Genomic DNA, 25,245 nt, shown 5'->3' with positions numbered 1-25,245 from the left:
GGGCAGGTCACTTATGATCTTGCAGGCTCAATTTCCTTATCTGTCAGGTGGGAGTAACCACAGTGCGTACTTCATAGAGTTGTTGAGAAAATTAAATGAAACATGCCTGTAAAGCCCTTAGCATAGAACTTGGCACATAGTAGGTACTCAACAAATATTAGCCATTAGAATTTGCTGGGATTCGAGAGTGATAATTGCTCATACCCTTAATTAGTTCTGAATTTGGAAGAATTGGAGGAGTAAAAGACATATAGAGGTCAAAATATCAGTGAAATAAACAGTTAAGCACTGGTCTACTAGCCGAAAGGTTGGAAGCTCATACCCAACCCAGAGTTGCCTCGGAAGACAGGCCTGGTGATTTGCTTCCAAAAGGTCACAGCCTGGAAACCCCTATTGGCCAGTTCTACTCTGCGCACATGGCTTCGCCATGAGTCAGAATCGACTCAATGGCAACTGACAACAACAATAATAATAACCACCTGCATTGGAGAACTCAGCTTGGATAACTCAGCTCCATTTCATTTGGGCTTCCCAATTCTTTTTTCCCAAGTCTAGAACTTGAGATGATCCCCCCCAAATAAGAAGTAGGTCTGCAGAGCAGACATGCCCAGACTCACTGCCCCCAACACATTGAATTCTATAGATAGGAGAATGAGGGGAGTTCCTGGCCTATCTTAATAGGCCTGACCCAAGTGTCCTTAGCTCATAGACGAAGGAGAGAGTAGAAAACTCTTACCATGTGGACTGTCCTTTCAGAATTGGCAAAGCTAGGTAAGATTTTGTCACTTTCTCCCTTCAACTCAACAACCAGAAGAGTCATTTGTCCCTTCGGGAAGTGTGAGTGAGGAGGTAGAGAGAAGGGCAGTAGTTACTGCTAAAATGGTGAAGTTTCTATTTGGTAGAAAAATAGAATTCTGGAAAAAAGACAAAAAGTTTTCTTCTACCATCTCGAGAGTTTCGGTCTCTTGACCTTTTAGGCTTAACAGTCAAGGAGCAGGAGTCTGCCAACTTCATGAGGCAGGAACCTCAATACATCACTGTTTCTTTAGCCCCTGGGACTATGATCGGATAGTTTTGCTCTTGTCCTAGAAGCCATGTGGTACCTTAGGCCAAAAAATCCCTAACCAAGAAAAAAGAAATTAAAAAATAAAGCCAAATCAGTTACTGTTGAGTCAATTCTGATTCATGGTGACTCTCTATCTATGTGTGTCAGAGCAGAGCTATGTTCCATAGGGTTTTCAATGGTTGATTTTTTAAACTTAGATTGCCAGGCCTTTCTTCCAAGGTACTGCTAATATTTTCATTTGTAGCCAAGAACATTAATTGTTTCACCACCCAGAGACTCCACTAAAATCCTTACTCATTCTAATTTCCAGACTAAATTATGCCCAGGTAGGTTATCCAACAGAATTCACCAGAGGTTAAGCAGCGAGCGAGCCCAATACAGTGGGCATCCTGCCCTTACCAAGTATCTAGGGAGAAATTGAAGAGAAAATCTGAATCCCTTGCACTTCCTTGTAAAATAAAGCCTTGGATATCAAAGTTCAAAATTCTTAAGCATAATTGCAAAGAATCAAGGTTTCCGTTTCTTTGCTTTCCAGTTTCTTATTCTGAGCTGCCTTAGTCAGAGAGATCTCATTGATTGAGTAGATTGTTTTTGTTTCTTTTCCCTTTCAGCAAAATGATTTGGATCCATTATCATTTCCACAGCTGAATTAATACATTCTGAAGTCCCTTTGGGAACCCTGGTGGCGTAGTAGTTAAGAGTTCAGCTGCTAACCAGAAGGTTGGCAGTTCAAATCCACCAGGTGCTCCTTGGTAACCCTATGGGGCAGTTCCATCCTGTCCCACAGGGTCACTATGAGTCAGAATTGACTCAACGGCAATGGGTTTTTTTTGGAGGGGGGTTGAAATCCCTTCATTCTGCTTTTTTCAAAGAATTATTAGAACATATACTATTATGTATATGTTCTAAAAAAAATTTTTTTTATACTATTATCATAGTAACAACCTCACATTCATAACTTCAAAAGAAAATAAATACCCAACTCTTTGATCCCAGGACTCAGGGGTAATCCAGGCCCATGTAACTCTTACCAAAGACCAAAGCAGAGACTTAGGGTATATTTGAGAGAAGTGGGATAGGTAGAGAAAATCCTCAACTGCAACAGGATTCCAGTTAGTCTAGGACCTGTAACTTTCCCCTCACTTTGGAGGAGTTTCCCATCAAGAAGTTAATTATGGGAAATAGGGTACCCTAGGTTAGGGTGGAGGAGCCCTGGTGGCATAGTTGTTAGGTGCTTGGCTGCTAACCTTTGCCGCTCCGCAGGAGAAAGATTCGGCAGTCTGCTTCTGTAAAGATTCCAGCCTTGGAAACCCTATGGAGACAGTTCTACTCTGTCCTTGTTGTTAGGTGCCGTTGAGTCAATTCCGACTCATAGCGACCCTGTGTACAGAACGAAACACTGCCAGGTCCTTTGCCATCCTCATAATTGTTATTATGCTTGAGCTTATTGTTGCAGCCACTGTGTCTCCATCTCATTGAAGGTCTTCCTCTTTTTTCAAGACTCTGTACTTTACCAAGCATGATGGCCTTCTCCAGGGACTGGTCCCTCCTGTTAACTTGTCAAAAATATGTGAGACAAAGTCTCACCATCCTCGTTTCTAAGGAGCATTCTGGTTATATTTCTTCCAAAACAGACTTCTTCGTTCTTTTGGCGGTCAATGGCATATTCACAATTCTTCGCCAACACCATAATTCAAAGGCATCGATTCTTCCATCTTTCTTATTCATTCATTGTTCAGCTTTTGCATAGGATCGCTATGAGTGGGAATCTACTCCACGGCAATGGTTTTTTTGTTGTTGTTGTTGTTTAGGTTGGGTAGAGGAATCTGTTTACATTTACTATCCCTGCCCATACCGAGTGGCATTTGAAACTTATGTGTCTGTTTGCAACATTTAGGCATTCGAATTCAGTGCCTGAGTCTTATATTAGGTGCTATACTTCCCACTTGCATATTTAAAACCTCTTTGACCTTTTTCTTCTTTCAGGTTCTTGCCAGGCCTAGGAAACCCACCGCTTAGGGTTGGTTTTTCCTATTGCCCCATTTGTTTCAGCTGGAATATCACACCTTACCTGTGATGACCCTTCTGAAGCCTGTGTGGCTTGGAGCCTATCAGGGACCAAGAGTTGCCAAGTGTTACTCTTCCTCAGAATTTAGCCTTCTCTGTGCTTGAACTTTCTAATCCTTGAGTATGTAACTTGTCCCAGTCAAGGCCACATATGTGTATATTTTTGACACAACCATATCTGCATTAGGATGGCTCAACTGAGAATTTCTTACAACTTGACCAGTTTTATAAACTGGTCCCATTTTTTTCTCTACCGCCATTTTATGGGTCTTAAGGTTTTTTGATTTGTTTATTTACTTCCCTTGTGCCTTCAGATCCAGATATTTGTTTTCCTAATATTCGCTTCCATATTCTGTATTGTGGGGTCTCCATCAGTGACAGAAATAAAAATCAAGGAGTTCTGAGTCTGTCAAGAGCATCCTTTTTTCAACACAAGTCTTACCTACTTTCATGTTCTTGAGTTGGATATTCCTCATTACAGGGTGTTTCCCCATCACACCACATCCATGTTTGTACTGGACCTGCTGTTGTCTTGCCTCAGTCCCCTTTTGTGTGTCTCATCTTTCTTTAGAATCCCTACATCCCCAGGTTTCCTGTGCATGTTCACTCAGGGCCCAGGCAATGACAGCTGATACCCTAAAACTCACTTAAATAATGCTTCATATATCTTATCCTAATCTTCCCAGATTTTATTTCTTAAGTCTGTCCATATTTTATGTAACCACTTTGAATAGCTGTTGTAGCCTTTAAGGGAAGAGCCTCAATTGATCTCATGATGGGCTCTATCTGCAGTTTTACGGCATGCTCTTCAATGGTTTCCTGGACCCCGGCACCATCTTTGTTTGTGGGGGCACTCTGCACTGTTCTTTGTACTCTCACGTCTCTTCATCTTCACATTCTGATTCAACAATCAGAAAATACCTGCCTTTTTTATAACCCTATCTTTAAGAGCACTTAGATCCACTTCCCCTGCATGAAAATCCAGTTTGGTCTTTTAAAACTTCGTTTCTTCTAAGCAGATTTCTGTTTTCCTGAGTTTCTTAATATATCTCCAGTTAGCCCTCTCCTGTTGACAGAGCTGAAACCACTTCCTGAACCATGACTCTTTCATCGAAAACATTCTGAATTCTCTCCATCTCAAGTACTTGCATTCCTTCTCCACCAACTTTATTTGCTAGAATAAGACTTCCAGGTATGCTCTTTCCTTAGTAAATTTTTGGCCTGTGGCACCATGATGATCTCATTCAATTTTCCTTACACCTCAGTCCAAGTAGAGGCTATATTTCTAAAATAATAGGGGCTCCATTCCACTTTCACTATTCATTAATAAAAGCTACAATTCCTCTATGGTTGAGGCCACAGCTTAGATCCTGAAAACCAGAAGCCATGAACACAGTGTATATGATTAATGAATCTATGGAACACATAGTTATAAGAGGTGATGTTGAGAGTCTCTGGACAAGCCACATAGATCCTAAAGGGTAGTCCCACCTCAGTTCTCTCCTTGGAACTTGATACAGTTCCAAATGAAGTACTGAGAAACAGCATCTGGCACAGCCATCTATTGCTACCTATGTTAGTTCTTATAACCAGAATTTAACGTTGAATGCTAGATCCTCACACACCACTGCTTTATAAATAAATAAACCCATTATTCTGGAGTTGATTCAGACTTAAAGTGACCCTATACGCGACAGAGTAGAACTGCTCTATTAGGTTTCCAAGGCTGTAATCTTTATGGAAGCAGACTGTCATATCTTTCTCCCAAGGAATGGCTGGTGGGTTTGAACAGCCAACCTTTTGATTAACAGCCAAACACTTAACCACTGCACCACCAGGTCGTCTGAAGTTTAAAGTCTGGGCCTGCAGTTCTGCTGAGAAATACACTACACACACCTTGGCAGCCTGTGTGTTGAGAGACAAAAAGATGGCTTTCCCGAAGATGTAATCACTGTTGGGGTAAAGCTGTACAAGTGTAGGTGAGGTGAACATTGCCCACAGAGACATCAGCAAACGATTCCAGTGGCCCAGCTGCTGCAAACAACCCATCTCAAAGACCTACATGGACAGAACTGACTAAAGGCAAACTAAGGCCTGCTTCCTGCCTAGACTATGCTAGTTAAACCAGTTGCCACGGAGTTGACTCTGACTCATGGAAACTCCATGTGTCTCAGAGTAGAACCGTGCTCCACAGAGGTTTCAATAGCTGGTTTTTCAGAAGTAGATCACTAGGCCTTTCTTCTGAGGTGCCTCTGGATGGACTTAAACCTCCATTCTTTCAGCTAGCAGTCAAGGTACGTTAACCATTTTGCACCATCCAGGGACTCCAGGCTGCACCAAAAGACTTGATATCACCGTGAGCTGTTTTGTTCTCCAGATGCCTGTGCAATGTCTGTCTCTCTGGATTTCTCAATCAACCATCCAGTTAATAATGCCTCTGTCTTGTGCTCCAGAGTTCCTTGAATGGATTGAGGGATTACTGCAGGAGTCTGACAGATGAACTGAAAACATATATTGTTATAAAGACCACCACTGGACTTTCTATTACTTTCCCTCCAGGTTTGGACTTTGGAGAAACACATCTGTGGGAAAGTTTGGGTATTCAGAGCACAATATACTATCCTATGGCAGGCAGAGTAAAATAAGAGAAAAGGCTGAGCTGCACTTGGCCAGTTCCTTATGCCAAATAAACCATCAGATAAGTCACCTCTCCTTCCTTTGGGAGGATTAAGATAGGGTATGAAGAAACAGGTAGAAGCTGCTCTTCCAAATACATTTATAAGAAGGGACAGTTCTACTTTATAGTAAGTAGGAAGGCTCAAAAAGGGGGAAAAATTGCTCTTTCTACATTTTTGAGGATGATAATGATAATATATCAGCAATCTTGGTAAATTCTACAAAACATGGTAAAAAAATCACATTTGAAGAAATATGGGAGAATATTTTATAATATGAAGAATATTGCTATTCCAATGAAAAAATATCTTGTACTAACTGTCCCTTTAAGAGTAAGGAATTTATGAAAAGACATGAAAGTACAATCTGCTAATCCCTGATGATCTCAGATGTTATCACCTGGGCTTCTCTACCAGTCTCTATCTGGTCATCTGCTCTTAGGCAAAGAGAGTGGAGGCCCGGGATGACAGAGGCAGTCTCTCTTTTATTTCGGACCCAGAAATGACCCATTCACAATGAAGATATCATGCAGTTATAGAGGAGACCATGGATTCTCCTCATCACTGAAGGGCAAACATCAAAAACCTGAGTAGAGCAGCTGTGATTCTGACATCCTGTGGAGCTATCCCATTGAGTTTGGGGTTGAAGGGTTGAGGATGGATTTTAAATATGCTGGTTTCAACTAGAGTAGTCATTCTCAACAGGGGCAATGTTCCCCCCTGGAAATATTTGGAAATGACTAGGGACAGTTTTGAATGCCACAATTGGGAGACTGCTAAGAATATTTAATGAGTAGAGGCTATGGGTCTTACTAAATATCCTACAATGTACAGGACAGCTCCCCACCACAAAGAATTAGCTGGCCCAAAATATCAGTAATGCTGAGATTAAGAAACCCTGAACTAGAGTTTGAAGGGAAGTGTAGGATAGTGAATAACATAGGAAACTATCAATATTGTAGGAGTCCCTGGGTAGTGCAAACAGTTAAGTATAGGGACAGTAACAGAAATATTGGCAGTTTCAACCCACCCAGAGGCACCTGGGAAAAAGGCCTGGTGATCTGCTTCTGAAAGACCACAGCAGGAGAATAAGGAACATAGTTCTACTCTGAAACACATGGGGTTGCCATGAGTCAAAATCAACTTGATGGCAACTGGATTTTTGCTTCTTGTTTTTGTTTTAATCAATATTTTAAGCTTCTGTCCAATTTAACAAACATTTACTAAACACCTACTTTGTACTAGGCAGTGTGCTAGGCACTAGGGACTAAAAAGATAATCAAGACATGAGCCCTTAAAAGTCTTAAAGCCTGGGCAGAGAGATAGGCACAAATGCCCCTGTAATAATATTTTTTAAAATGTCTCTTAGGGAAATGTGCTCTCTCACTATATTTACCATCTATTGAGTAAAGAGAACTGAGCGTCCTTCAAAATACTTTTCTTAGAAAATGTTCCACATCCTACTTTGATGAGTGGGTTTGGGGTCTTAAAAGCTTGTGAGCATCCATCTAAATATGCCTACTGGTCCCATCCCATCTGGAGCAAGGGAGAATGATGAAAACCAAAGACACAAGGGAAAGATTAGCACAAAAGACTAATAGACTGCAAGTGCTACAGCATCCACCAGACTGAGTCTAGCATAACTAGATGGAACCTGGCTACCACCACTGACTGCTCTGAAAGGGATCACAATAGAGGGTCCGGCACAGAGCTAGAGAAAAATGTAGAGCAAAATTCTAACTCACACTCACACAAAAAAAGACCAGACTTACTGGTCTGACAGAGACTGGAAAAATCCTTTGAATATGGCCCCCGGACACCCTTTTGACTCAGTACTGAAGTCACTCTCGAGGGTCACCGTTCAGCCAAAGATTAGACAGGACTATAAAACAAAAAGAAACTAAAGGGGTGCACCAGCCCAGGGGCAAGGGCAAGAAAGCAGGATTTTGATTGCCACAACTGAGGGAGTGCTACTAGCATTTGCCAACAGGAAAACTGGATGAATGGAAATAGGGAACCCAAGATCGAGAAGCAGAGAATGTTGACGTATTGCGGGGTTGGCAACCAATGACGCAAACCATGTATTAATTGTTTAATGAAAAACTAATTTGCTCTGTAAATGTTCACCTAAAGCACAATAAAGAAAATATTTTCTTAGAAATGCATATAACTGCAAGTCTTAAAAAAATATATTGTTATGATGACAATTACCTCCCAGGGGAGAAGTCTGGTATATGTATATACATCTTAATTCTTCTGAGATCAGGAGGGTTGTTGTCTTCTTGCTTTTGAGTATAGAGCTTTGTGCTATCTCATTAAAACAATGGAACAGCTTGTTCTCCTGAAAGTTTAGGGACCATACGTATGTTCACAGAAAAAAGTCTAGAAGTCACTGTAGCATGATTATGGCTAGTTTATAAAGCCAGTTAGCATGAAGAAAATGATGGAATGGGAAGAATGACAGCTAATACCGGATTCCATATTCAACAATGCACAGGTCAGCTCCCCACCACAAGAATTACCTGGTCCAAAATGTCAATAGTGCTGAAATTAGGAAACCTTGTTTTTTTTTTGAACTAGAGTTTGAAGGGGAGAGTAGGATAGTGAGTAGTGTAGGGAACTATCGATATACAAATGAAATACAATATTAAGCTCTTTTCTGTGTTTGCTTATTCAGCTGGACAGACTTGAGGAAAAACAGAAAGAAACCTACCGGCGCATGCTAGAGCAGCTACTTCTGGCGGAGAAGTGTCACAGGCGCACTGTGTATGAGTTAGAGAACGAGAAGCATAAACACACTGACTACATGAACAAGAGTGACGACTTCACCAACCTGCTGGAGCAGGAGCGGGAGAGGTAAGGTGCACACACATACCAGCACATCTGGACGCCTGCAGTCCTTTCTCCTCTGTCCCTTGTATCGGTGACACTAAGGTCCAGTGACCATGGACAAGTGCCCAGGGCCTAATTCTGATTTCTGAATGGTTAGTTACCAGAGAGAGTGGGACCAACTATTATCTGAACTATTACATGAATGCATTTGGGGGGTGTTTCTAAGTAGGGTTCCACACTCACACAAGGATGTTAAAAGACAGAAAACCACAAAGCTAGAGCTTTATATTGGAACATGATCAATGAACCACCTACATTTGAAAAGCTTCTCTTTTAATTGCCCTATATTTAAAATAAGGAGTCCTTGGATGGCACAAACAGTTAAGCGGTCAGTTGCTAACTGAAAGGTTGACAATTCATATCCACCCAGAGGTGCCTCGAAAGAAAGTCCTAGTGATCTACTTTCGAAACCTCAGCCATTGAAACCCCTATGGAACACAGTTCTACTCTGACACGCATGGGGTTGCCATGAGTCAGAATGGATTTGATGGCAACTGGTAACTGATAACTTTGAAATAATCTACTTTTTCCTTTTGGGATTGAAATCCACTTATTCAGGAAGGCAAATTCTTTTTTTTTTTTTAATTTTTATTATGCTGTAAGTGAAAGTTTACAAATCAAGTCAGTCTCTCACACAAAAACTTATATACACCTTGCTACATACTCCCAATTGCTCTCCCCCTAATGGAACAGCCCACTCCCTCCCTCCACTCTCTCTTTTCGTGTCCATTTCATCAGCTTCTAACCCCCTCTACCCTCTCATCTCCCCTCCGGGCAGGAGTTGCCAGCATAGTCTCAATTGTCCACCTAATCCAAGAAGCTCACGCCTCACCAGCATTCTTCTCCATTGCATTGTCCTGTCCAATTTCTGTCTGAAGAGTTGGCTTTGGGCATGGTTCCTGTCTTGGGCCAACAGAAGGTCTGGGGGCCATGACCACCAGGGTCCTTCTAGTCTCAGTCAGACGATTAAGTCTGGTCTTTTTATGAGAATTTGGGGTCTGCATTACACTGCTCTCCTGCTCCCTCAGGGGTTCTCTGTTGTGTTCCCTGTCAGGGCAGTCATTGGTTGTGGCCGGGCACCATCTAGCTCTTCTGGTCTCAGGCTGATGTAGTCTCTGGTTTATGTGGCCCTTTCTGTCTCGGGCTCGTAATTACTTTGTGTCCTTGGTGTTCTTCATTCTCCTTTGCTCCAGGTGGGTTGAGACCAATTGATGCATCTTAGATGGCCGCTTGATCGCGTTTAAGACCCCAGACACCACACTCAAAAGTGGAATGCAGAATGTTTTCTTAATAGATTTTATTATGCCAGTTGACTTAGATGTCCCCTGAAACCGTGGTCCCCAAACCCCCGCCCCTGCTATGCTGGCAGGAAGGCAAATTCTTAACCTTAACGATGTTAAATAAATCCCATTCATTCTTACAGCCAGTGGAGAAAATTTCAATATTTGGTTGTGCATACTGTAGTTTTACAAAAATAAGGCACGCCTTCTATGTTTGTTTGCCAACCGCGCCCTCCCTCCTCTCATTTTGGTAAGTGTGCTATTTTTACAGCAACTTGTAAATTCTGTAATGACTAGAACTACCTGCTTAATTTCCCAAGGGTTACATAACTCTTGAAAACTCAGTGTAAAAAACGAAATTAAACCTCAGTATATACAGTCTTAATATCTATCCTTGTAGGTAGCTTTCTCAGACCAGGGGTTGCCACATTTGAAGCAGAGACCCCAAATTGAAAAGCTTTGTGATTAACTCTTCTATACTATACAATCTTTTCAGCATTTTCTTTTTAGATTTTTCTCTTCTTTCCCTTCCCTTGGCTGAATAGGCCTGTCTGTGAATTCCAGGATCTTTGAAACCATTGACATTGAATTCTGATGCCTTGACTTATCAAGCGTGTCAGCCTCTGTATTCCAGGTTTGCAAATTGAGAGCCACTCAGGAACAGCTTTACTTATCCTTGCTTTATTATCTATTTATATACAAAAAAAGAGATCTGGTTTTTCCAGATTAGTTTACTTACCAGAAAAAGCTATCACAATAAGAGTAATACAAGCATGAAGCCAAACAGGTTTGTGTTATTCCTTTTTCATTATTGATAATGTTTACTAATTACTGGTCTTTGTACATGGAGCCCTGGTGGTGCAGTGTTTAAAAGCTGGGCTGCGAAACAAAATGTTGGCATTTCAAATCCATCAGCTGCTCTTTGGAAACCCTATGGGGCAGTTCTACTCTGTCCTACAGGTTTGGTGTGAGTTGGAACAACATGATGGCAAGGGGTTTGGTTTTTTTTTTTTTTTTTTTTTGGTTTAGTCTTTGTACAACCCTTGGGAAAGCAGAAATGGGAAACAATAATGTTACAGCTAGGCCAGAGTGTTATGTAACTCACTTCCAATTTATGGCCTCTTTAAGCTTTTCTTCTGCGCCTAAAAGCTAAGGTTTACCAGCTTCATGTTTGAAAAAATAGATGGCCTGATTTGACATTTTTGGGTAATCAAACAGTGAGAATAAACTCCATCCCCTCAGTGTCTGTGACCTTTCCAATCTCAAGCTGCAGATTTTGCAAGCAAGGTTCTAATGACGGTATAAATTATACATATCCACAACAGCCATCTGGTTAGATGTCCTGTGCATGAATGTGGTCAGGTAAAAAAGTAGGAACTTTTTTGATATTGACTTTTTAACATATCTGAAATCAAATAATTTTAAAGAGCATCTGTGTGAATTTCTGACACTTTGCAAATTATTTGATTTAGAACCAGATATGGCTGCCTTTTCTACAATTCCCCACCTAAGCTAAATGCCTGAGGCGGCACAAGTTCACTTACAGAATTGTTAGTTTAAATATAGGTAAGCGGATGAAAAGAGTAATTATCCAGATAGTTCCTTTTCCTTTTTCCTAGTTTTTATATTCTGTGAGAGTAACAGTATGAAAACATGACAAAGAGCTTTATTGTTTACAGATCACTTTTATGTCCATTAGACAATGAAGTCTATCCCAGATATGTTCATTTACTGATTTCATGCTGATCAACCCTAGATGAGTGATTCTAATCCCCTGCTCCCTTTTTGGAATTGTTTAATTTTATTAAAACAAAAACCTCTCCTGAGCGAAGTGCTATGTAAAAGGTTTTTAAGAACAAAGTAAAATTTTAAAAATTAACTTTAGATGCTTTTGATACTTCGATCAGCACTACTGGGATATGTCACCATTTTGATGTTTTAGATAAGAAATTCACTAAAAGACCTTGGGAAGCCCTGGTGGCGTAGTGGTTAAGTGCTACCTAACCAAAAGATCTGCAGTTCAAATCCACCAGGCGCACCTTGGAAACTATGGGGCAGTTCTACTGTGTCCTCTTATGGTCGCTGTGAGCCCGAATTGACTCAAGGGCAAAGAGCTTTCTTTTTTAAAAGACGTTTGACTCTCACTTAAATATCAAGCAACTTTAAGGTTTTAACATAATATTTTTTTTATAATTTTTATTGTGCTTTAAGTGAAAGTTTACAAATCAAGTCAGTCTTTCACACAAAAACCCATGTACACCTTGCTACACACTCCCAATTACTCTCCCCCTAATGATACAGCCTGCTCTTTCCCTCTACTCTCTCTTTTCGTGTCCATTTCACCAGCTTCTAACCCCCTCCACCCTGTCATCTCCCCTCCAGTCAGGAGATGCCAACATAGTCTCAAGTGTCCACCTGATCCAAGAAGCTCACTCCTCACCAGCATCCCTCTCCAACCCATTGTCCAGTCCAATCCATGTCTGAAGAGTTGCCTTCGGGAATGATCCCTGTCCTGGGCCAACAGAAGGTCAGGGGGCCATGACCACCGGGGTCCTTCTAGTCTCAGACCGTTAAGTCTGGTCTTATGAGAATTTGGGGTCTGCATTCCACTGCTTTCCTGCTCGCTCAGGGGTTCTCTGTTGTGTTTCCTGTCAGGGCAGTCATTGGTTGTAGCCAGGCACCGTCTAGTTCTTCTGGTCTCAGGATGATATAGACTCTAGTTCATGTGGCCCTTTCTGTCTCTTGGGCTCATAATCGTCTTGTGTCCTTGGTGTTCATTCTCCTTAGATCCAGTTGGGTTGAGACAAATTGATGCCTCTTAGATGGCTCCTTGCTAGCGTTTAAGACCCCAGACACCACTCTTCAAAGTGGGATGCAGAATGTTTTCTTAATAGATTTTATTATGCCAATTGACTTAGATGTCTGCTGAACCCATGGTCCCCAGACCTCTGTCCCTGCTACACTGGCCTTCGAAGCATTCAGTTTATTCAGGAAACTTCTTTGCTTTTGGTTTAGTCTAGTTGTGCTGACCTCCCTGTATTGTGTGCTGTCTTTCCCTTCACCTAAAGTACTTCTTATCTACTATCTAATTAGTGAATGCCCCTCTCCCACCCTCCCTCCCTCCCCACCTCATAACCACAAAAGAATGTTTTCTTCTCAGTTTAAACTATTTCTCAAGTTCTTATAATAGTGGTCTTATACAATATTTGTCCTTTTGCAGCTGACCAATTTCACTCAGCATAATGCCTTCCAGGCTCCTCCACGTTATGAAATGTTTCACAGATTCCTCACTGTTCCTTATCGATGCCTAGTATTCCATTGTGTGAATATACCATAATTTATTTATCCATTCATCCGTTGTTGGGCACATTGGTTGCTTCCATCTTTTTGCTGTTGTAAACAGTGCTGCAATAAACATGGGTGTGCATATATCTGTTCGTGTAAAAGCTCTTAATTCTCTAGGATATATTTCAAGGAGTGGGATTGCTGGATCGTATGGTAGTTCCATTTCTAGCTTTTTAAGGAAGCACCAAATCGATTTCCAAAGTGGTTGTACCACTTGACATTCTGACCAGCAGTGTATAAGTGTTCCAATCTCTCCACAGCCTCTCCAACATTTATTATTTTGTGTTTTTTGGATTAATGCCAGCCTTGTTGGAGTGAGATGAAATCTCATTGTAGTTTTGATCTGCATTTCTCTAATGGCTAATGATCGTGAACATTTCCTCATATATCTGTTAGCTGCCTGAATGTCTTCTTTAGTGAAGTGTCTATTCATATCTTTTGCCCATTTTTTAATTGGGTTGTCTTTTTGCACTTGAGTTTTTGCAGTATCATGTAGATTTTAGAGATCAGGTGCTGAACAGAAATGTCATAGCTAAAAACTTTTTCCCAGTCTGTAGGTAGTCTTTTTACTCTTTTGGTGAAGTCTTTGGATGAGCATAAGTGTTTGATTTTTAGGAGCTCCCAGTTATCTAGTTTTTCTTTTACATTCTTTATAATTTAACGTAATATTTTAACTGAACAGATCATACTTAGGTGCTTTTTTTTTTTTCCCTCAGCTCAGTACCCTAACCACCAGTGCACACATAGTGGGCACACCCTGACAGATGCTAGTTATGCTAAATTAAACAGCCCCACTAGCCCTGATAACTTAAGTTGGCGTCTCTGCATTGGGCTGTCATCTCAGGGGTACACCGTGACTGGCTCGCAGGTTCGCTCGCAGGTTCCCGGGGGTACTAATGCCTTTAGGATTTTCTCAAAGGTCATGCCTGAATTCCTGCTGCCCTTTGGAAACTGCCCTGCTAAATCTGCTTTGGGTTAAATCCTCTTTTTAAAGTAAGCGGTCATAATTAGATCTACATATGGGAGCTAGCAGGATGCTGACCCCTAGGCTTCTTTCCTGTGGGCCACGTCGCCGGGCGCCCCCTACCCCAGCACTGACTGCAGCCGTGGCCGGGGCACCGCCTCCCACTGGGCTCAGCCAGGGCCGGGCGCTCCCATGGGGCTGGGAGGCAGCATCACCAGCACCTGCAGGGGAAGCCCGGCTGCAGCTAGCAAAGAACCAGCAATTCTGAACATAAGTGGGAGTCCTTGTATGGACTGTTCCAAGTTCTTTGTTTTGCACTCCCTTCCTCTTCTTCTGAAAAGTCGCCTTTGTGAGCTGAAAAATAGAGCCAAGGACTTTACTTTGAAAACATTTCCTTTTGTTTTGTTCTAAGAGCATAAGAAAAGGAAGTGAGGCAAAACTTGACATAAGGCTAGGTGGTTTGCTCTTTATAATCACCCATCTTCTCCCACTAGGTGTACAACTCTGCAGGCTGTCTCCACCCCAGAAAGCTAGATTTGGTAGAGGGGGGCAACTTGAGGGGAGGTGGGAGACTGTCCTGGCACCTAAGAGCATCTAGGCTCCATTCTCCATACTTGTCCTGCTGTCTAAGGGTTTTTCACTTCCTTCAGAGAAATGGCTAAGGCAATAAAAAGGGGTGCAGAGATATGGAATCCGTGGCAGGAGTTGATAAGCATTCCAGATTTGGATATTTAATGAAACCAGGACCCAAGGCTCTTAAAGACTTCAGAGACCAGACCTTCCAAGACCCTCATTTTACAGGTGGAGAAATTGAGGTCCAGAGCAATTATGTAGCTTGACCAAGATCACACCATGCAGGCCACTGGCCTAGCACTTTTATGCAAATGAGTCCTTGTGCAGATGACTTGTTTTATGTTGTCTTTTTGTGGGCGTGAGCTCCCCAACTCCATGTTCTTTTGTCCAAACTATGACACAAAATCTTAAAAGAAGAATGCTGGTTGTTGTGAAGATATAAACACAGAAATATTACAACCTGTGGTGTGTCTGGACTGTCAAGATAAGAGAAGCTTCTGGACGGTAGTCTGTTGGAAGGTTCAGCCTGGGGACTTGTCTTGAAACTAAGTTTGCATAGCAAGCACAGTGTTTTACTTAGATGGCATTCTATTTGGAATAGTTCTGGTAGGAGGCTGATGATGGTTATGGGGGACCTAAATAAACCCCCCCAAGCCTCTCCCCTTTGTATGGCCACTGACCTAGACTCTATAAGTGCAAACAACTGTAGAAGCAGAAACTATCACTTTTCAGGAGCTGTTAAATTTGTCTTATATTAAAATTTCACAAATATTTATTAAGTATCTAAAATGAACAATATTTTGTTCTGGGCTTCCTTTATTCTAAGTCAACACACTGTGGTTGTAATTTATTGCCATCATCTACAGCATATTTATTTTTACAGATAGTCATATTCCTAAATTTAAAAGGGGAAATAGCATGAACAAATACATTGGTTTAACTGGCATTGTCAATAATAAAGATGAAAATATCCTTCATTTCATTAATTAAGATGTAGATTTTAAAAGAAAAAAGCTCCTTTGTCTAAATGCAATATTCTGTTTCATCCATATTTGAAGTCGGCTTGACTTTTAAAGGCATAATTCTGAGCATACGAGATCACCTTCAGAGTCTACTTTATTCCCTGTTTGAACTGCAAGACTTGTGATTTTAATCTTAAGGTTCACTAGGACTGCTCCAAGAATATCAAAGTAGAGAGAACACAGTTACATGAAAAGTGGTCTGGACTTAAATATTTAGGGTGTGTGTGTGTGTGTGTGTGTGTGTGTGTGTACAAATGATGTGGGAGAGTGCTGTCTAAACCTATCACTGTAGATATAGATTTTACGTCTTTTGAATTCTATAGGCTCAGCTGGGACTACATTACATCATCATATAATAATGCAGCAAGCCTACCAAGTGTAAGTTACTTTTTTTTAAGTACAAATAAGCATCTCAAGAGAAATCACTGAACTTGTGAAGCAGAGAATGTAGGAGCATAAGCTGGAACAGAGGCAGAAGCTTTCAAGCCCCGTTTTGGTACTGTTTGTTTAGGCCCCTGGGAAGGTGTTTTGCCTGGTGGTCTGTGGCACAATCTGAATCCTTACACTTGCCCATGTAGGGAAATGATCAGTCAGAACCTACTGTTTTTAAAAACTTGCTGTAGTGGTTTGGGATCCTGGGAAATATTCTTGGCCTGGTTTATAGAAACAAATTCACATCTGTTTCCATGGGACAGTATCTTTAAATTTCTTAGATTTAGATGCTGAATCTCTGAAACATGGTGACAAAATTGACTTCTCACCAGTAGCTCAGAGAATCACATAAAAGGGCTTTCAGAAAAAGATCGCTGATGCTGTGTGCATGCTCAAGTCTTATCAAACAGGAAGTAATAGAACATATCAGCAAAAACAATTGAGCCCTCTACTCTGTGCTTGGTGCTCTGTTAGAGGCTGTTCAATAGCAGAGCTCTTACTGACCCCTTAATATGCTAGAAGCATATGCCATCTTGTTTAGTCCTTACAAAACTGCGTGATATATAATTATTATCCCTATTTAGCAGATGGGGAAGCAGAGAGGCTAAGTTCCAATCAGGGCTTGAACTGAGTTTCTTTCAGTGGAAAAAAGAACTTTTTCTACTTCTAAGATCTCATCTTCTGACTAAAATGAATACCTCATTTCCCCAATGAATGGAGGAAGAAAAGGTGATTTAGGAAGCTGGTCAGTGGCTTCTTGGACTGCATACCCATTCTGTTGCAGGTTTAGGATTCAAATTCACAGAATGAAGGTTGCCAGACCTTAACTTGATCATGAAATATATATGCCAGCTACTATTCCACTCTTTGTCAGTGTACAACTGATCAAGAAAATTGCTGCGAATGGACAGCTTTTAGAAAAGTAATTAGAATTTAGAGGCTCAACAACCCAGCTGGAATGTTTTACAGTTGATTTTCTGAAAGAATGTCAGGATCAAACTCCATTTTCCGATTCTACTTACCCTTATAATACGCAATCCCATTTTCTCCTGAAAAATGTGATTGAAATAAAGGAGGGCTGGGTGACGTAGTGTTACCTTTGGTGCATAGCTTGGGTGTATATGTTGAGGGTGGGGGCATGGCTGGGGGATGATGTGAAGGAAGTGATGTTACATCTTATCTGAAGAAACCAGGCAATCAGGGTGACTCAGGAAAACAGTGGCCAGGATTGGGAAGTTTGGAGTTAAAAGAGATGCTGATCTCATTTAAAGACCCAGGATGTTAACATATCTACAGTGAGCACTATAGAACTAGGAGCACGTCCCCATCTTTAACTATGCATCATTCTTCCCACCACCCCTTCCCACTGAATATAAAAGAGTGCATTAAAAAATGCCGTTGGGATTCATTTCACCTGATCCAATCTGTGCAAAAATGCTGGGGCTTGGGTGAACATGAACATGATCTTTTTCCCAAGCTTCATAGAATGCTCATCAGCAAGGCTGTTGAGCTAGCAGCCTTTGATCTAAGACTCCTCAGAGTCTTAGTGATAAAACTTTAACAGGGATGCCTAGGAAAATGGGTTTGTTAATTGACAAAAATTTCTGATTAACTGGAGGTTAATTACTTACTTTTGCTGTTATAAAAGTATTTCTCAAATGCATTTTCCTTTCCTTACCACAAAGTTCAGTTAAACCATATTTGATAATTCAGGACTGTGTAGTGCTGCTACCTGGGTGATTCTGTACCTTATAACTTCAGAGCCTACCACATTATATTTAAATGCCAAATATGATTTCATTAAAAATTATTGTGGTAAAATATAGATAACAAAAAGTTTAACCATTTTTCAGTGTACTATCCAGTGACATTAATTACATTCACCATGTCATGCTATTGTCACCACTATAAATTTCCAAAAGGTTTATCTCACCCCAGACAGAAACCCTAAGCCCCCTTAACAGTAACTTCCATTCTTTCCAACCCCAACCTCTGATAACCACTAATAAACTTTTGTCTCTACGCATTTGCCTGATCTAGATATTTCATATAAGTGGGATCATACAATATTTATTCTTTTGTGCCTGACTTATTTTACTCACCATGTTTTCAGGGTTCATCCACATTGTAGCATATATCAGAATTTCTTTTCCCTTTATGGCTGAAATAATATTCCATTGTATGTGTATAGGAAACCCTGGTGGCGTAGTGGTTAAGTGCTACGGCTGCTAACCAAGAGATCAGCAGTTCAGATCTGCCAGGCACTCCTTGGAAACTCTACGGGGCAGTTCTACTCTGTCCTATTGGGTCTCTATGAGTCGGAATTGACTCGACGGCAGTGGTTTTTTTTTTTTTTTTTTCTTGTATGTATATAGGGTTCCTGTGTGGCACAAATGGTTAAATGCTCATCTGCTAACCAAAACCACATTTTGCTCATCTATTCATCCGTTGACGGACACTTGGGTTGTTTCCACATTTGGACTATTGTGAATAATGATGCAATAAACATTGATGTGCATGTACCTGAGTCTCTGCTTTCCAGTCTCTTGGAAGTTGAATTGGTAGGCCACATGTCTGTTTAACTTTTTTTTTTTTTTTTAATTTTTATTGTGCTTTAAGTGAAAGTTTACAAATCAAGTCAGTCTCTCATACAAAAATTTATATGCACCTTGCTATATACTCCTAGTTGCTCTCCCCCTAGTGAGACAGCACACTCCTTCCCTTCTCTGTCTATCTTCTTGTCCATTCGGCCAGCTTCTGACGCCCTCTGCCTTCTCATCTCCCCTCCAGACGGGAGATGCCAGCATAGTCTCATGAGTCTGTTTGATCCAAGAAGCTCACTCTTCACCAGTATCATTTCTACCCCACAGTCCAGTCTAATCTCTGTCTGAAGAGTTGGCTTTAGGAATGGTTCTTGTCTTGGGCTAGTAGAAGGTGTGAGGACCACGACCCCCGGGGTCCTTCTAGTCTCAGTCAGTCCAGTAAGTCTGGCCTTTTTACAAGAATTTGAGGTCTGCATCCCACTGCTCTCCTGCTTCCTCAGGGGTTCTCTGTTGTGTTCCCTGTCAGGGCAGTCATCGGTTGTAGCCAGGCACCATCTAGTTCTTCTGGTCTCAGGCTGATATAGTCTCTGGTTTACGTGGCCCTTTCTATCTCTTGGGCTTGTAATTACACTGTTTAACTTTTTGAGGAACCACCAAACCATTTTCCACAGTGACTGCACCATTTTACGTTTCCATCAACAAGGTATGATGGTTCCAATTTCTCCATATCCTCAACAACACCTGTTCCTTTCCATGTTTTCTGATAATAGCCATCCTAGTGAGTGTGAGGTGATATTTCATTGTGATTTTGACTTGCATTTCCCTAATGACTAAGGACCTTGAGCATCTTGTATTTATTCGCCATTTGTATATCTTCTTCAGAGAAATATTTCTTCAAGTTCTTTGATAATTTTTTAATTGGGTTGTTTGTTTTGTTGTTGTTGAGTTGTAAGAGTCCTTTATATATTCTAGGTATTAAACTTTATCAACTATATCGCTCCCAAATATTTCCCCCATCATGTAGGTTGTTTCTTCATTTTCTTAATAAGATGAAGTCCAATTTATCTTTTTTTTTTTTTTTTTTTGGTTCTTTGTGCCTTTGGTGTCATATATAAAAATCCATTGGCAAAAACAAGGTCTTGAAGTTTTTACCCCTATGTTTTTTTTCCAAGAGTTATATTGTTTTAGTTTCTTGAGTAAATTTTTGTTTATGATGCAAAGTATTGGTCCGACTTCATTGTTTTGCATGTGGCGATCCAATTGTCCCCCCACCACCTACTGAAGATATCATTCTTTCCCCACTGAATGGACTTGGCACCCTTGTCAAAAATCAGTTGTATGGGTTTATTTTTGAACTCTCAATTCTATTCCATTGGTCTATATGTCTATCCTTAGACCGCTACCACACTGTTTTCATTACTGTGGCTTTATAGTATGTTTTGAAATGGAGAAATGTGAGTTGTTCTACTTTGTTTTTTTTTTTCAGGATTATTTTGACTACTTGAAGTCCCTTGCCATTCCATATGAATTTAGGGATTGGCTTTTCCATTTATGTAAAAAAAGTTTGTTGGAATTTTGATAGGGATTGAATTGAATCTATACATCACTTTGGGTATTACTGACATCTTAACAAGATCAAGTTTTCCAGTGTAAGAACATGGGGTGTCTTTCCATTGTTTAGGTCTTTAATTTCTTTCAGCAATGTGTTAGCTATAACTGCACTTTACTATATAGTTAAGGGTGGTGAAGATATTTTCCTGATCTTAGCACTTAACCTGACTGAGAGTTTTAGTAGATTAGATTAAATGTATTTAGGCTTTTATAACAACAACAACAGAGCAGGAAGGACTCTAATGATATTATGCAAAGGCTTGAGATAGTAATCAAAGAAACTGACCACAAGAAGCGTTGACAGGGAGAGCTTGAGAGAAAAATGGACAAGAAACATACTTTGTTGTTTAAGATTTTAACAAGCATGTAAGAATGCTTCAGGCCTGGTATTTGATACTGCTTATTCTGGAAAAGAAGTCTCTGGGTGGTACAAATGGTTTGTGCTTGATTACTATCCTAAAGGTTGGAAGTTTGAGCCCACCCAGTGGCACTGCCAAAGAAAGGCTTGGTGATCTGAAAACCCTATGGAGCATTTCTGCTTTGCAACACATAGGTCACCATGAGCTGGAATCAACTCAGTGGCAACAGAATTTTTTGTTGTTGTTGTTTTTAATTCTGGGAAAGTCCCAGGATGTAAAACTCTGTTGGAATTTAAATGTGATGGGTGAAGAGCGAGAGCCCAGCATGGGGAGGTAGTCAGGTTATTAGAGTCTCTCCAGATCTGAATCAGTCATTGAAAGAGTTGTTTTCTTTCAGGAAGTCTTCAGGATATTACCAGAAAGTCCCTGAAACTCACTGAAGAGACCTCTTCAGAGAGAAATAGAGGCAACTTCTTTCACCCTGTCATACTTTCTGTCATGTGACACTGTGAATGCTAGCCACAACCAGTTAGACTAGAAATTGGCAACTGTCTTGGACAAAGGTCACAGAGGTCTCAAGTCAATTGCCTCCAGGGCCAGGTAGTAAATGAATGAGGGCAGACCCAGCTCATGGACGCACATCACATGATGGGTAGGAACTGCTAAAATGGAAGGAACATGATCTGACTACAGGGAAAGTCACAAATCAGCTCAAGCTGAATGATACCATTTAGATTTAGGGCCCAGTGTTGCCAGTTCTTCTGATTTTTCAGGAAAAGACAGAACTCTCATTTTAGTAAGATCTTCCAGTTTTTCAATGTTGGCTCAGATTTATAAAGTAATATACCACAAACAAAAACCCATCTCTAGGTTGTCTTTAAGTTGGCTAGTTTGGAACCTTTGATAGCCTAAACATTAGGGAGACCAGGGTCTATGAGTAGTCTGGCACAAGGACTCTGCCAAATAGTGTGGTCTGTATGGGACAGTGACCCACTAACCCATTGAAACATTTTCTTGGGCTTATGAAACAGAAAGAAGTAAAGATAACAGAAGTCCAGAAAAGGCAAGCAGAGATATAGAGATTTTTTTTTTAACTTTTATTGAGCTTCAAGTGAACGTTTACAAATCAAGTCAGACTGTCACATATAAGTTTATATACATCTTACTCTGTACTCCCACTTGCTCTCCCCCTAATGAGTCAGCCCTTCCAGTCTCTCCTTTCGTGACAATTTTGCCAGCTTCCAACTCTCTCTATCCTCCCATCCCCCCTCCAGACAGGAGATGCCAACACCGTCTCAAGTGTCCACCTGATATAATTAGCTCACTCTTCATCAGCATCTCTCTCCCACCCACTGTCCAGTCCCTTTCATGTCTAATGAGTTGTCTTCGGGGATGGTTCCTGTCCTGTGCCAATGATATAGAGATTTTAAAAGTAATAGCCATATCACAGGACCTGGGGTACAATGGACACCTATTTCTGAGGGATAACAAGCATCAGGTCACAAGCACTTATGATGGGTTACTAGAGCTGTAGGTGTATCCTGAACAATGATAGACAATAAATATTCCAGTTTTCCCTAAGCCTGTTTAGCTGTGGAGAAAGTTTTAAGTATTAATCACTTTTCCATACATTCTAACAACTGCCATCATCTTAAGTAACCCGGGCAACTCTATTCCTTACAACCTCAGAGAATTATTGATATGATTAAAAAATTGTTATAGCTTCCACATTAGCATTTGCCATAGTGAGTTATAAAAAAAATTACTATAGTGTGATAATAATTGGATCTTTTACATTAATATTTTCTGTCACCTGTGACCCATCCCCATTTGAGCAGCTAAGCTCCTTGAGGCAAATTTGTCACAGCTGAAATAGAGAACTCACGATCTTGTCTTGTGGATTTTAAAAACACAAGTTTGGGTATAGGATTAAAAAGAATACGTACTCACTCTACTTCTTCCCCCATTTAGAAGCTAGGGAGGCCTATGTGGCAGGAGGGGGGAGTCCAAAAGAGGCTCTTCCCTGAACTTTTTGGGGGAGGGGGAGAAAGTTGCAGGGGGCGATAGAATCCCCAGATAGATTTGGTATGGAGAATTTGAGAGAGGTTTACCAAGTGAAGGACACGGCAAACCTAGTAGTTCTCCCTCCAGTAATTCAGGAATAATAGAGTAAAATTTGATGTCTGGTATGTCCACTTGGAGAGAATTTGATGCAGCCTCAGTGTCCTGCAACCCTAGAAGAATATCTAGATTTTCCCTGTTGCCCCTGCAAGGCCACGGGCATGAGAATAGAGATCCACCTACTTGAGTCAGCATCCCGAGAAGACTGACAACTGAGATCCGAGACCACTGTTTGCATCTCAGAAGATGCCAGTGTGGAAGGATGATGACCAGATGTCCTCTCACTCATCATACTAATGGTCCCAGAACTTAGACCCAACTCCAGAAATGGGGTTCGAAGATGCAGAATTAACACAGAAGATCCTGACTTCACTGAGGAGTCCTTACATTTACTAAGGGGAACCCGATATGAAACGAGTTTATAGAATTAACTAAGGTAAAGTTTCTGTCACCTGCTGGAATAAAAACCAAAATAGAAATTATAGAAGATACAGAAAATGAAGGTAATTGCACTTCTAACAAATGATAGTTTGAGGCCTGTGATTAGTATTCCCTTTGTTAGTAAAATAATCCTTATACGCTAAGGGGAAATCATCTGGTTCCGTGGCTGGTCCCAGAGTTCTGATAATGTGCTTACAGATGTCTTGGGTCCTTCAGAGGATCACCTGTGCTACCTCTGACCTCTTCAGCCACAGTAACTTCTTCCCAGGGTTACTCTACCTACGTGCTGCTAGGTTCCCTCACTGGATCTTTGCAATCTCCTTCATTTTGTTTGAAGCCAAATAGCTCTGAATTCAAATCTTGACTCTGCCACTTATTGGTCTATGATCTTGGACAGGTTATTTAACCCCTCTAATTCTTGATTTCTTCTTTTATAGAATGGGAGTAATGGATTACCTATCCCATAAAGTTACTTGTGTTTATAAGGTAATGAATAGAAAACTCTTTCCACAAGGCATATAATACATAAAAGTGGTCATTCCTTTTGCTCATTTGAGTATTAAAACTATGAAGAAAACTATGTAGGTTTAGCTAAACCACCATTTACATTTTATCAAACTAAGACACTTTGAGAACCGTACAAAATATTGGAAAAACACATGCTTTTATTGTTTTGGGGTAGTTGTATTTGTATTTAAATTTTAGGTAGACTCAGGTAAACTGAAAACCTACTACAAACAATTAGGACATTCAATAAAGTAAGGTGGCAAGCTGCAAAACTACATAGACTCAATATTGAAAGCTCAATCGTTTTTATGTTTACGAATAACAAAATAATACAAACTGTGTTAAATTTAAGTATAAACTGTCTAGGAATGAACTTAAGGATATGAAAGCTCAACATAAAGAAAATCTTGAAAAGCTACCAAGAGACATATAAAAGACTGGAACCAGTGTAAAGGCTGAGCATATTCTAAGACTGAAGGATTCTGCATCATAAAGATGTCAAGGCTCCCTAATTAATCTATAAATTTATGTGACTCTAATAAAAATACCATCAGGTTGTTTTTAAAGTTTGGGAACTAAAGTTCATATGAAAAAATACATAAGCAAAAATAGGCAAATTTTGAAAACAAAAAGTAGTTGAAAATAAAGCTTCCTACAAGAAACAAAAATTTATTTTAAAACTACAGTAATTAAAACAGTGTGGCACTGGTACATGAATAGACGGATCAGAGGAGCTGGTAGAATGTCTGGAAATAGATTATAGTGAATATGAAAATTTGATGTATGTTAAAGATGTTCCAAATCAGTTGGAAAAAGTTGGGTCCCTTAGTAATGGCTATTATGATAGTCATTTTTCTGTATAGTGCAGATAATTTACTTCTAAACATGGAGGACAACTGAGCATACTTTCATCAGGGCCATTTTCCTCGGGCCTGATCTAGTTTCTGCCATTTTAGGAGAACCATCCATGTAACAGTTGTGGTTTATGTGGGGGAAAAACTTAGCATTTAAATTATTAAGTTTCCAAAGAATAGATAAATCCTATATAATAATAATAAAAAAATTATATGTGAGGAGTAAAATATAAAATATATAGCTGGAAAGTGATGACTTTCTTTCTAAAAAAAAACACTATTATGATTTTTAGCCACATAAAATTTTATGAGAAGTCAAATATGTGGTAACTATAAACATTCTTTGGAAGAAAAACTGCTACAGTAATTTTGCTGAGGTCATAAATTTGATGCCATATTTCTATAACTTTGTATATTCAGAAAATTAATAAATTAAAAAGAAGTGACAGGGTGCATTTTAAAGCTTAAACCCAACTTGGACTGACTTAATAGA

General features: G+C 40.3%; 1 protein-coding gene across 3 annotated transcripts in view; it reads left to right on the top strand.

Moving 5' to 3' along the window:
• The window catches only part of FILIP1 (filamin A interacting protein 1), a 236,788-nt gene that overhangs the window by 168,464 nt on the left and 43,079 nt on the right, over positions 1-25,245 (top strand). For all 3 annotated transcript variants that reach the window (XM_064288095.1, XM_064288091.1, XM_023544335.2), the window contains exon 4: positions 8,486-8,664. In XM_064288095.1, coding sequence (XP_064144165.1) covers positions 8,486-8,664 — 179 coding nt within the window. The remainder of the gene's footprint in view (positions 1-8,485; positions 8,665-25,245) is intronic.

This window comes from Loxodonta africana, chromosome 1 (genome assembly GCF_030014295.1).
Source record: "Loxodonta africana isolate mLoxAfr1 chromosome 1, mLoxAfr1.hap2, whole genome shotgun sequence".
NCBI classification, from domain to species: Eukaryota; Metazoa; Chordata; class Mammalia; order Proboscidea; family Elephantidae; genus Loxodonta; species Loxodonta africana.
This window is presented reverse-complemented; position numbering and strand designations above follow the sequence as displayed.